The sequence below is a fragment of the Phoenix dactylifera genome, chromosome 4 (genome assembly GCF_051530095.1).
Source record: "Phoenix dactylifera cultivar Ajwa chromosome 4, Ajwa_hap1_PhDact_Kaust_v1.1, whole genome shotgun sequence".
NCBI lineage: Eukaryota > Viridiplantae > Streptophyta > Magnoliopsida > Arecales > Arecaceae > Phoenix > Phoenix dactylifera.
The window spans coordinates 48,767,920-48,781,644 of NC_143193.1; the positions used below are offsets into that span (position 1 = coordinate 48,767,920).

The 13,725-nt window shown below is 37.1% G+C and overlaps 1 protein-coding gene across 1 annotated transcript; it reads right to left on the bottom strand.

Annotated features, from left to right (window-relative positions):
• Positions 1-1,536: 1,536 nt before the first annotated feature.
• LOC103704765 (ras-related protein RABD1-like) lies at positions 1,537-5,655 on the bottom strand. The gene is made up of 8 exons (XM_008788186.5): positions 5,446-5,655; positions 5,266-5,338; positions 5,010-5,057; positions 4,849-4,896; positions 3,521-3,592; positions 2,641-2,796; positions 2,003-2,106; positions 1,537-1,823 (listed from the first exon to the last, which is right to left on the bottom strand). The coding sequence occupies exons 1-8, from the start codon at positions 5,460-5,462 to the stop codon at positions 1,730-1,732; spliced, it is 612 nt and encodes a 203-aa protein (XP_008786408.1). The 5' UTR covers positions 5,463-5,655; the 3' UTR covers positions 1,537-1,729.
• Between the last annotated feature and the right edge of the window lie 8,070 nt (positions 5,656-13,725).

Below are 13,725 nucleotides of genomic sequence, written 5' to 3' on the forward strand. Positions count from 1 at the left end.
CGATCCAGAAAATTGTTATTTATTTCCAAAACGGGCCTTCGTCCCCAACCCCCATCCGCGATCTCCGTCGCTCTCGGCATCTTTCTTGGTCACTTTTTGCATCTCCTACATATACCCAGGAGTCGCGGTTTACCATCCCCTGCAGCTCCCCTAAAATCTTCCACCAGAATCTCCTGCGAAGGCTGTAACAACTCCTTCAGTTTCTCATCAGAACCAATCTCTCTGGCCCCACCGTGACCTGCCGCGCCGAACAAATAATCAGTTCACAAGCTAGCTCTTACCTCCGGGTCAACGAGCGTTGCGGGGCTGGAAGCAGCTTCCAAAGACTCCAACTTCGTCTTCCCTCTGCCGTCCATCCTTGCGGCCCTAATCCCTGCCGCCATTGGATCGGAGGGAGAGGAGCCCAATCAAATGCTCTCCTTCCTGGCTCCCCGACCCCGGCTAACTTCGACGTTGCCACCGGTAGCCTCGTGCACGGAGCTCCATCCGGCAAGAACGGCAGCGATGGCACTAGGGAGCCCCGCTTGCCGTTCGTCGACATGCTGTGGACTGACAGATCACCAGCAATTTTGCCGGGGATGGCCAGGGCTGCATCTTTCGCGCCGAGGGAAGGATCATCTTCCTTCGTATGAATCCACCGTTCGATCATCGGCTTCTCACTTTCAGTTTTCTGCCAATGGAGGAATGACGGATTTCAGATCGCCTTGAGAGCCGTGAGGTAGGGTGATCCGATGGTGGTTTCGGGCGAAGGATACATCCCGATCCCTTTCGGTGGAGTCACCGCCTCCATCTACGGTGCCATTGCCATTGCCAAATCCGTAGACTTCCCGAACCAGGTAACCTCTAGTCTGAAGATTTTTCTCTCCGCACTCTGCTCAAAACAGCCGAGCCGAGGCCCTCAGCCCAGGAAAGCCTGATTGGGCCAATCCCACCTCCACTAGAAGTGGGTGCACGGCAGCGTCGTCCTCGCCGGGAGGCTTCTCATAGCGGCGAGCCGTTGCTCGTTCTTTGGCAGAGTAGGGAGATCTCGATCAATTTATAAATAAGGACAAGGAGATGTTTAATATATAATATTGATCAAACAAAAATATCGACACTTGTTTTTATTCAATCCACATATTTTCTCTCATATTTCCCGATTCTTTGGTCTACGACGGTTTCAGAATCAGGAAATAGATTCTCTGTCGTTTTTTACACCGAGAATGCCTCTCCTATTTATCTTAAAAATACTTCATTATCTTTTCTCTGTTAACTTGCAAGCACTTTCTAATGACTTCACTTGTTGAATATAAATATTAGGCTATGAAGACCAACCAACCTATAAGGATAAAGGACCTAATTTCATCCAGGTAAACACTCAAAACACCTGGACCTGAAAGGGGAGAATACCTGGCCTCGCAAGGGACGAATACCGAGCATACATGATGTGGCTCATACTCGGTCCATAATGAATATTAGCTGAAAAGAAATATTGCAGGTGATGATCCAAGGCTTCCCCTAGGGCATATAGTAACCCAAAAGTACCAAGAAAGAGTGTACTAGCCACGGATTTGGTCTCCTTTGCATTACTTAAAAAACTGGATGTAGACAGATCATACAATATCTTGACACCGGCCATTCAAAGTCTTCAAAGATGCAGAATGTGATGATACATCGCCTTTTCATGCACATTGCTTGCCTTTCCGCATGTGGCTGCCCTATACCGCAGAATAAGTTTTCCAATAAATGCCTAGCTGCAACAGTTGCTCTTCTGCTGAATAGGTCGGCCCTTCACCCGGACTGTGCTTGTGGAACTTGTGTTTGAGGTATGTTGATTTCCCATTCTGCACCAAAATGAGCAAGATAAGCATGGGAATTTCTCAAGGAAAAATGAAAACCAATGACTGGCGCTTGTTTAATGAATTATTTCTCTACAATATAAATGACATATTCACAGCACTGAACTCTTGGATATGGATGAAGACTGAAGCACACTGACAGAGCTTACGATTCATGAGATTACCTTTTCTTAATTTCAGCAGACATGGTCAAGAAAGCTTGCTCCACATTGATCGAGTCCTTTGCACTTGTCTCAAGGAAAGGGATACCAAGCTCATCTGCAAATGCCTGCAAGGCAGCATTATAGAACCAATTGAGTCGTCCCAAAGGGCCTGGTCAACAGGCAGCATTCTTCTGTCTCACTGACTTCCATTTATAACCCAATGGTACAACGGCTCTCATAATTACAAGGTGCTGTAAGGATTTCATCAATATCTGAATATTATTATGGATGCTCGTATCTCATTAAATCCATCAAAAAGAACCATGATAGACCTATACTAGATGCTGTGGGGAAAATAGCGTGCTGGACACATATTTGCTTTATTCAATTTCCTGCATGTCTCTAAGTACCTATTGTTTCCTTTACTATTATGTTCTTTGACTCCTTCCAGCCCTTCTAACAAATATGACTTTCATTAAAACCATGATCACATTCAACTGCTCAGACACACAAAAAGGAAACCATATGTCAAATCATCCATACTTGATGCCAATATGCAGCCAAAGAGTGGTGATTCAATCATTCAAGGGTAAACCAGAATTTAAACAAAAAAAAAAAAAAAAACAGACTTTATTTACAAAATCAAGCAACAATATTACCTTCGCCTTCTCTGTCTCCACAACTTTATTCTCAACCAAATCGCATTTATTTCCAACAAGAAGCTTGCATACACTGTCATTTGCATACCTATCAATCTCATTTAGCCATTGCTTGACATTGTTGAAGCTCTCCATCTCCGTAACATCATAAACAATCTGAAAAAGTTTACCGTCATCAGATCCAAGCAGTTAGTAACAAAAACTCATGATTTGATGGACTCCAAGGCACATATTAAATATATGTATTAAAAGAAATTCTTGATTTTGCTTAAACTAAGAAATTTGAAGTATATTGGCCCATCATTTGTGCAAACATATCATGTTTCCTTATGTTGAAATGCAAAGTACTAGACTAACAACAACACTTACAGATAATCCTGAAAAATCAAGGTTAGCACCCCAAAAATCTCATATAGGATGTCCTGCCAGAAGGCATGTGGCTTTATCCCTAAACTTTGATTATTTGGGCATTAACCTTGATTTTTCAGGCTGTCCATGAGAGTTGCAGCAGTTGCTAGCATTTTTCTTTTTAAAAATTCTAAAGAGACAAGTACAAGTTGCACCAATTTTGGTGTTGGCAGGGCTTACATGAATGGAGACCATGTGCACATTTTGATTACACAAACATCATCTTCCAGGTTGATGTAGTACAAGTTGGAACACTTATAATATGATGATAAATGCTTTGCAATTCCAAGCTGAAATTATGAAGCCTCTTAAGAAAGATTTGAACATCATAGATCAAGTCTTACAGAAGGAATTGCACTTACTATTGGTTGTTACCAAGGCAAAAAAAAAAAAAACCCCAAAGAAGCATGATGATTTCCTTAAAAAGATGAAGTTTGATGAGAAGGTGACCAGACTGAGAAGAAATTCTTACGATGATCCCATGTGCACCTCGGTAATAACTGCTTGTTATGGTCCTGAACCGTTCCTGTCCAGCCGTATCCCACTAGACAAGTAAAATGATTGTTACCATAGTAATATTAAATCAGACCACGAAGCTAAATATACATACATAGCAATTCTGTATGTCATCTCGTGAGAAAAAAATCATGTGCCCTATCCAAGTTTTTAAACTAACATGGTATGAAGTTCGGCAGGGACATGCATGAGACTAGTAGATCTTATCCATTTGCATGCAGTTGTTAGGAGCCTTTCTTGACTAAGCTACAGAACTAACAATGTAATCATGAGAAAGATTATACATGTTTACAATACTCAAACGACAAGGTTGTTGTTTCTCATGCAAAGCTGATCTATCACATTTTTTATGCTAGAAAGTAATTTCTACGCAGCTGAGAAACTTGGGATAGGACTAGCCAATTATGGTTACCATATACATCTATGGTTTTAAGATAACATAAGAAGTAGTAGTGTCAGAGAATCTATAAAGATTATTGAAAGGCAAGGTAATCAAAGGCAGTTGTATGCCAACTTCTACTAGACTGGATTTATAGCATAGTGGTTGAGAATAAAACTGTTAACCATCAAATGCTGGATAGTACAGGACCCACTCAAACCCAACAACGCAATCAAATCTAACAGGCCTTGAGGCTTTGAGATAGGCATAAATGGTGCAGTGAGAGCCAAAATTCTGTAAACCAATCATAAAGTCATGCAAAATTGCTGATGGATATCACGAATGGGGTCACAGACACATGTACATTGCCATAAACTTCCCAGGCTCATGTAAAAGCAGAAAAACCACGAACAGATTGTAAATTAGGTGGTCTTGTGCAAATAGATGAATGGTGATAGATCTAGAATAGTAGCAGACACAGAATTATCACTTTTCTATTGATTAATGTCTGACAATAGCAGCACAGAAGTGCCTCGTGACATGTCCGAGTAGGTGAATGCTGCTGGAAGATGCTGCAAAGCAAGAAACATAGGTATGATATCATGCAGTTGCACTCTTGAAAATGACCTTACTACCCAAAATAGCAGGTTTTGGACAGCGACTCCCACCTTTTATTATAGTTGATTTCGAACACAAGTTTTGTTGTTGAGAGTGGTCCAAACTCTCACCTCCTCAATCCCATTCCCCAACCCCCTATCACCTTGCAATCACCCAATTTTAATGACATAATGACCTAAACAATATACCATCTCACCAAACTGCTTTCTGATGCATATTATTAATATTTTTACCGTAAGAAATATTTTTTTTAGCACAATTTATCTAATAATCCGAAAACCACTCACAATCTGCAACTTGATCGTTTTTCCATCCAGCTCCACCGTTCGAATTTTCTGCACATTATAACAATTTAAGATGAAATAGCAATACAAATCATTCAAATTTCAAATGAATAAACCAATGCAAATGTTGCATTACTAAAGGCAAATAAATCAACAAAACTTACAAAATCCACACCTATCGTGCTGATATAGCTATCAACATATGAATCATCCTGAAAACAAGTCCCAGATTAGCATGCCCCATTAGCATTACTGTTATAAAAATGGGATATGAATCTCCAAATCGAAACCCTAATTTCCGAATTCAGCGCAACTGATCGCGATCAAAGAAAACCACAGCCTAATCAAACCCTATAATTCCAACAAGAAAGAAGGATTTTGAAAAGCGAATTCTTTTGGGGGGCAGAACTTTCAACTCACAGCGAATCTGAGGAGGAGGCACGACTTCCCGACAGAAGAGTCTCCAATCAAGAGGAGCTTGAAGAGGTAATCGCTGCGGAGAAACAGTTGGAAACGATCGGATTAAAACAAAAGCCGAAAATATCCAAAAGACAAAAAAAAAAGGGGAGAAATCGAGCGGAAATTGATCGCCAATCTTACTATTCGTAATTGCTCATATCGACGGATTCGAAGGAAAGATTAAGATTTCTCTTCCGAGAGCTGTGCACCTGAAGTTTGGGATGGATTTTTAGGGTTTGGTCGAGGGTTTTGGCATAGGAAAGAGGGAGGGGAGAAAGCAGAAGTCGGGGAAAAGCTCTCCCCTCTTTTCCACATGCTCCTCCGGTGTACACCCTCAAGCCAACGGTATATACCGCAAACCATCAACGCCTGTTTGAAAATAGATATAAAAAAAAGCTGTTTGATAACTATATTTCCAAAATATTATGATACTTTAATATATATTTAATAAATAAATTAAGAAAATATTTTTATATAACAAAATAATCACAAAAAAAATTACCAGTATTATATAATAGAGCATAATAAAATATAATATATATTAATACATAAATATATGATGTAGTATAATATTAGTGTAATGTAATATAGTATTATTATAATATAATATTATGACATTATGTATTATAGAATAATAATTTAATATAATATTAAATTATTTAACATAACATACCAATGTATTATGATATAATGTAATATAATATTATATTTATAGTATAATACAATAATAAATATATAAAATATTATAATTATTAGTGTAAATTAATTTTTCATCCTTCCAATGACTATTTATCTCTCTAGCAAATTTTCTAGCTAGGTGATAAAATTAGTTAACTAATTACTAATATTTTATTTTTATTTATTTATTTATTATTTTATTTTATTGAAATATAAAGGGATCGCCAGCCATGGGTGGTGGCCGGCATGCTGGCTGCCACCGTGGGCAGAGGCGGCGGCGTTGAAAGGAAGAAGAAGATAGAGAGGGGGAGGGAGAGGATGGGTGAGAGAGGAAGAGGTGGGATGAGGGTTTTGGAGGAAAAAAGTGTGATTTAAATGGGGGTATTTTGGTCCAAAAAACAGCTTTTCGATAAAGCTGAAAATAGTATTTTCGAAAAGTTCGAAAATTTTATCAAACACTATTTTTTATCTAAAAGTACTTTTGGAGGGACAGAAAGTACTTTTTGGCCCTCTAAAAGCTCCCCCAAACAGGGCCCAAAACATCCTCAAACCATGCGAGTCGGTTGACCGCCAGGTAAATGTTCAGCCTTTTTTATTTCTAGAAAATTTATGCAGAGTTTGATTATCTTTCTTTGGTAGATTAAACTTTATAAATAATAGGTCATGTATGTCCTATGAGCCGTATTTTTATTTTTTTTAATTCTATAATTTTGAAAATTTTATTTTCTTTTCTTCCTTCTTGTGTGTTTTTTTTTACTCTTTTTTTTTTTCTGCTGTGGCATCGCATTCTTCACAAATTCAAAGGATTCTCGTGAGAGGATGCGAAATTTTTATAGAAGTTGTTGAAGTATTGTAAACTAAAAAGTCGCATATACCTTATTGTCTTTGAATATTTCATCATATATATATTTGCTGCTAAAGCGGGATCATGTCTGACAAGTACGGATGCACCCAATAAAATCAAAAAATAAAAATACTTCAGAGTGTCAGGGGCAACTCTCCATCTCCAGCCCATAGGTACTACTGAAATGACTGACTATATAAGTAGCCACTCAGTCCGTAGCCCCGTCAGCTTCACGAAAAACATGCTTGGCCTGCAAGACCCCTCCATCTTAAATATTTTTTTTCAATTCTATTTACAAATTTTTTTCTAAAACTAACTTTTTTTTCTCTCTTTTTCCTTTATCTTTTTACCCAAAATTTCTTTTCTTCAATAAAAACCTTTTTAATGGTTGTGGCATTGCATTCTAAATAAATTCATAAGATTCTCAGTTATCGATATAATGCTATCATCTTGGATTCATAAAAAAAGAAAAGGTGAAACTTTTGCAAAATTTATTTTAGTGTTATAAACTAAGAAGTCACATATACTTCATGCTCTGAATGTTTCCTTCTCTATATGTTTTTTTATTTACCAAAATTTTTCTAAAATAAACATTTTTCTCTCTTTCTCCCTTTATGTTTTTTAACCAAAATTTCTTTTCTTCTATAAAAACCTTTTGATGGTTGTGGTATTGCATTCTAGACAGATTCATATGATACTCATTATGGAAGTAGTGCTATCCGTTTGGATTCATGAGAGAAGAAGAGGTGAAACTTTTATGGAAATTATTGAAGTGTTATGAACTAAGAAGTCTTATATACTTCATTATCTTTGAATATGTCCTTCTCTATGTTTTTTTCATAAATGAACAACCAATATCTATGATAATATTGTCCAATAAAAAGAACCAGCATCAACAAGCAATGCTGCAATCTCCTCCTAAAGAAGATTATTATTTTTATTAGTATTTTTCTATGCAATGTACCCAACTTTGTCTACACAAAACCGCCACCAACTCTTTTTGTGTCCTAAATCAACATACTCACATGGCCATGACCGAAATTCAGATGTCACTCTTAGACCATCATGCTTTTATATTAGATTTTCATCTTATATATACCATTTCTTTAATTATAATGATTTTTATAAGTTACATAATTCCTATAAAAGAGACTTGTAGTCTGAATTTTTCCTTGATAACTTATACTATTACGTAGTTAAATAGAAGGCTAAAATTCTGTATGTGCAGTGTGTGACTCACTCGTTTTTTTATAATGTTAGTAAACTAAGAATTATATATCTCTTATCATTATGATGCTTGATTTGGTACCAATTGCCACGCCTTTTGCTCTAGAATTTAATGCTTGTGTTTTGCTTTTTGCTCTTAACTATTAGAATGAAGCTCTTGATGTTAGATTTTTAAAATTGTTTTGGTCACTTATGTGTGATGGAGGCACTACTAAATGTCTAATTCTCACAAACTTAGACATTTGACATTTTCTAAGCCTTGATCAATTTTGCATGTCTAATCTCTCATCACTATGAGTTGAAGAATTGTCACTTTCAAGTAGGCTAACCTTGGTTAGCAAATTCATTTTGTTTGACTATTGGTTTGGCTAACAAATTACAGTCCTATTGTTCAATAAATGACAAGAAAAAAATGGGAGATGAATAATGAACTAGTCGCTTGACATGCTTCTTAAGTAAAAAAGTCTGCTCAATAAATTATAGTTATTGTTTCTTTGGAGTTGTTAGAAATGACCATTGCAAATCATATTCTTTTCACTGCATTCATTTCATAGTTTATAGTATATTGTCACATGAAGTCATCAAGATTAATTTATCAAATTCCATAACATTAATGGGTGGTAAAGTGTTCAGAGAAAGAGCTTAAAAGGTAATAATTATCTCTTCTCATAGCCTTTAAGGGTCATCTAGATATTTTCTGTTCTTACCTCATACCATATGTGAAAAGCTACAACTTGTGAGCATTAGAAGTCATAGTCTTTATGTACTCAAAAAAAAAGAAAAGGTCATAGTCTTTATATGAACTTGGGAGATAGAAATCTTGATTTGAATCACCATTTATTCTTTGATTCTTTACTTTTCTTTATATGGTAAATGATCCCAAATGAATAGGTGTGGAAGCTATAATTGTAAACCACGATCGAATCTATGGAAGCATTGGTTTATACATATAAAATTATTGATAATGATAAGATACGATACTTTAGTACTTACTTCGGAAATAAATATACTTCCACGTATCCTCATGAATCAGACAATACTATGCTATTTCCTGTGCTTGTATTGGTACTATTTACTTTGTTCGTTGGATCAATAGGAATTTCTTTTAATCAAGAAGTAATGGATTTTGATATATTATCGAAGCAACGACTGGAGTGGGAGAGTCAGAGTCGAAAAGAGGGTAGGCATGAAAGAGCTAAATTAGGTATGTTCTTTTGTTACATATGTTGATAAAATACTTACCTAAGTTTCAATTTTTCCAGATACAAGAGTGATGGGAAGAAAATACAACGGATACACTAATCAGTAAGATTGATGAAGTCGCAATTAATTCAAATATAACTAATTGGAAAGTAATAGTCATGTTTGTGATCCTCCAAGCTACCAAGAAATTTTTGATAATAAAGGGATCAAAATCTTATTCCAAAGAAATTCGTAAAAATGACTTTCTTTTCAAAAAATACTTCATTTTTGGAAAGACCATTAAACAATGAACTTCTTTTGAAGATTCCTAAGAAGAAATTTTACCAAACTCATTCCATCCACAGGTTGCAAGTGATTGCAAGTATATAAACTTGTGAGTCAGGTGTCATTAAATAATTAAACTTCCATTAGAGCATCTTGAAAAGTTATTCCACAACAAGTAGAGGCTGCAAATTGGTTGATGTATTTATGAAAGTTTTAAACTTAAGCAACACAAACTTCAAATCCGTCAAAAATTAAATTACTTGCCTTACGTCCTTAAACTATATAAAAATGACTTTATCTTTATGAGTTCTTAATTTAAAAAATAACCATAATTAGATTTTTTTAAAAAAAGTTTAGTACATGGTAAACTTCTAGAAAAAAAATTTAAATACTTTTTTTAGGGGAAAAAGCAACAAGTTTAGCTTGGATAGTACTACCTCTTACCTCAGGCCAATAATTCAACCTTATGGCGCGTCTCTTGCTTCAGTTTTCTTTTTTTTTTTTGAGATTTTTATGTGAGGTTTAATTAGAAAAATTATTATTATTTTTTAAAATGATATCTTAATATATGTGGGACCCTAAAAAATTTTGAGAAAGGATGAAAAAGAGATACTTCATTTAATACATAAAAGGTAATTATATTTTTTAAAAAATATTTTTAACATATTTTTTATTAAAATATTTTAAATCTAAAATACTTAGGAGAACGTGTCTCTCACGTGCGTACCAGTAAACGATTATTATCCCATGAATAGAAATCTAGTCCTGCAGCTCTGCAGTTAGGGTGGCCGATGTCAGCTATGCAGTCCAGGATGGTGAGTAGCGAGCTGTGAGCTTTGGCTAGATATGACGATTTGGGTTGCACCCCAAGATGGCCTTATTTCTTTAGAAGGTCGCTTGGGGCTGCCTTCCGATGAGGCTCCTATTATTCGAGAAGGGCATGGGTGTTGCCCCCTAGTGCCCTGATGGCTAGACAAACGAGTTGCTAGATCATGCTATATTCCAGTGCCATCAAGCTAGGAGGAGCTGGAGACGAGCGAGATTCCCTGTGGAGCTTTGGTGTCATGCGGAGTCCTTTTTGCAGGTATTGGGACGTTTGGTGGGGCCTCGTAGACCAGACCAGAGGCGATGAGGGCGACTTATACTGCCTACCAGATATGGCTTGCGAGGAACGCTTGGACGTTTGAGGAGTCGAGCCCCACTCCGAAAATAGTGGTGAGAGCGAGGATGCTTGCAGTGGAGGCCCTTCAGGCGGACCACTCATATAGACCTTTGACAGCTCGGGACATCTGAGGCTCTACATCTGCTCGTAGAGCGTTCGGTACAGTGTTTTTTACCTGGGAACCCTCACCTCCAAGTTTCCTCAAGGTCAATTTCAATGATTGTGTCCTGCAGGGCGGTGTGAGGGGAGGTGCCGGCTTCGTGGTTAGAGGTCCAGACTCCAGAATGATTGCTGTTGGGGGCTCCCAGTTATTTGATACCTTGGTGCCCGGGGCAGAGCTGAGAGCGGCTTGGGCTGGACTGTATTCTGTGCGACATGCGCTACAGGCTAGGATGGTCCTTCTAGAGGACGACTCCGCGAAGATTATCGAATGGATTCTGCAGGTTTCAAAGGGAGTTGGGATATTCAGGCCATAATTCAGGATGGGTTGGCTATTCAGGCATGGCATATTTTTTGAGAGGCCAACACTGCTGCTGATTTGGTGGCTTCCTTTGTAGCTCACCACTTGGGGGTACACCTTTGGGTGGGCGAGGCAGAGTTCCGAGTGTGCTCCGAAATGTACTGCATTTTGACTTTTTTGATTGTATTCGTATATGTTTTGTACGATACTCCCGTTTTTAGTAAAAGAAAAAAAAATCTAAAATTAATTATTTCTCAGCCTATTCCCACCGGAGACTGCAGAGAAGTCGCAGGTTTTGTCTTTGTAACTTCAAAATAATCTCTCCCTTCCCGTCTTCCTTCGCTTCTCCTCGGCCTTCTTTTAGAATTCATGGCGACCGCCGCTCTCCCCCCCGAATCCAGTCCCGCCTCCAATGGCCTCCCCGTCTCTCTCTCTCTCTCTCCGGTCCCGGGCTCGAAAAGTGGCGGCTCGTCTCTGACCACGAGGGCGATCTCTATTAGCTCCATTCATGCCTCAGGAGAGAGTTTTAGCGGCCAATAGTATGCGGAAACGGCGGCCAAATCCTGCCCGTTAGCCATCTTCCACCCCCAGGTCTGCAAGCCGTTCCTTTTCGTTTTTTTCCTTTATAAACATCAATCATACAAGATGATACATTCCTCCTTAATCTGAAAGTTTTGAAGTAGATGTTGGTAAATGCAATCATTGGCGTTCCTTGATGCTCCTTTCTACTTTCTTGGAGATAAAAATATAATCTTTGGCGTTTTGAAACTTGTTGCTATTGGCAACGTAACGTCTTGTATAAATTTGAATCTCTAAACATAAAGAAGATGTTTTTTTGATATACTTACTTGCAAATTTCTGCAGATAAAGCCAAAATGAACTAGTGATGCTGAAATTCCCTTCAAATTAATATGATCATATTAGTTGTTTTAACTACATGCATCAGGCCTAGCAATTATTAATATCCTCTTATAGTGTCTGTGGAACCCCCAATAACTCCTTTTAAGATCCACACCCAACTCCAATGAAGCTACGATGCAGAAACATTGGTGTCACTCTCAGTCCATCATACGATTTTTTTGTTTATTAATTTTCTTTTTATTGATGTCCTTATTCATCTGTTTTGGATCATGACTTCTGGGTTATATAGCATTATGGAACCATGGAATTTTAATGGTCAATTAAAAATGTATTATTCTGTCGAACACTTTCCGTTGTTGCATTGTTGAACAGAGGACTGAAACTTGTACATAGTGTGGAATACCTTTTTTGTTACAATTATCATAATTGCTGAGTCATGTACCTCCAGTTTATATCGAAGACAACTGATTATGAAACTATCCTTTTTCCCTAGAGTGCAATATTTGCTTTTTTTTTTTTCTCTGTTCTTATTAGACAAAGCATAAAATATGTGGTCTTTGAAATTGGTTTTTAGTCCCTTATGTGTCATGGAAGCACTCATGAATATATGATCCTCTCACTGTTTGATACAGAGCATGTTTTTTTCATCTGGTTGATCAATTTCGCATGCTGCTCACATTGCTGTGAGTTGAGGACTTGTGCTTTAATAATAGGTTCGCCTTCATCACAGAACTCATAAATGTCCAGCCACTGGGTTTTGTCTTTATTTAGAATTCAACAAAATTTGATTTTGCTTTTGAGACATGTAATCAAATTGTCTTCATAGACTTGTTCAGTTTCCAACACCGAGTTATTAATAGTTCTAGTTCTTATGAGTGTGACTTGAAAAAAGGTGATGATTATGTCTTTAGTTATTTAATTCTATATAATGCTTGCTTTCGTTATTTTGCTTGTTTCTAATCCTTATCTATGATTGTTTGATGCTTGTGTCTTTGGTGATTGAGTATATTAACATGGCAGATTTCTTTTTGCAATGGTAATAATAGAAGGCTTTTTATCTGGTACTTTCCCTTAAAGAAAACACCCTCTGAGCTTTGCTGAGAACCATTTCCATATTCAACAGTTATCAAACTATCATTTTGTTAGGTATTCCAAGATTTTAGGTTCAGACAGGATGTCAAGAAACAAATTTATGTAACATATTTCACTGATCATGTGGAACATGCAATCTTAAATTCTAAACCCCATCAGAGTTTCTAGTTTCATATTGCAACATGTACCTATATGATTGGATTTTTATCAATTTGGCTTGCTTCTTGGTCTCTTTCGCAGCCCAAACTATTGTATCTATTTTTGTTCTTTCATATTTTATCCATGTTCGCAGCAACCACATGTAGGTTCAGATGTTTTTGTTCAATATCTCAACTTTCCCCATTTGTTTATCGATAAAATTTATTTAGTTTCTTAAGCTTTCTCCATGACCTTTGGCTTGAGTTTACATATTGTCATTGTAGTGCAGCTACTAATGTTTCTTTGGAAGGTTAGGAGGAATATGTGAACATGGTTAAGGAGGTAAGGGAAACTGTCCTTTAAAAAATAGTTATGTAAGAGGGGAAGACTGTTACGTCTAAATGGTTATATCTTCTTACATTTAATTATGGACGCTTATATATAAAACTCATAATATGGAAAAAAAAGGTTTGATGACAACTACATTAAAGG

Coding starts and splice junctions, on each gene's coding strand:
- LOC103704765 (XM_008788186.5), bottom strand. Junction 3,593..4,848: donor AAACGATCAAGTTGCAGATT/GTGAGTGGTTTT, acceptor TTACTTGTCTAG/TGGGATACGGCTGGACAGGA. Junction 2,107..2,640: donor TGGAGACAGAGAAGGCGAAG/GTAATATTGTTG, acceptor GCTGCCTTGCAG/GCATTTGCAGATGAGCTTGG.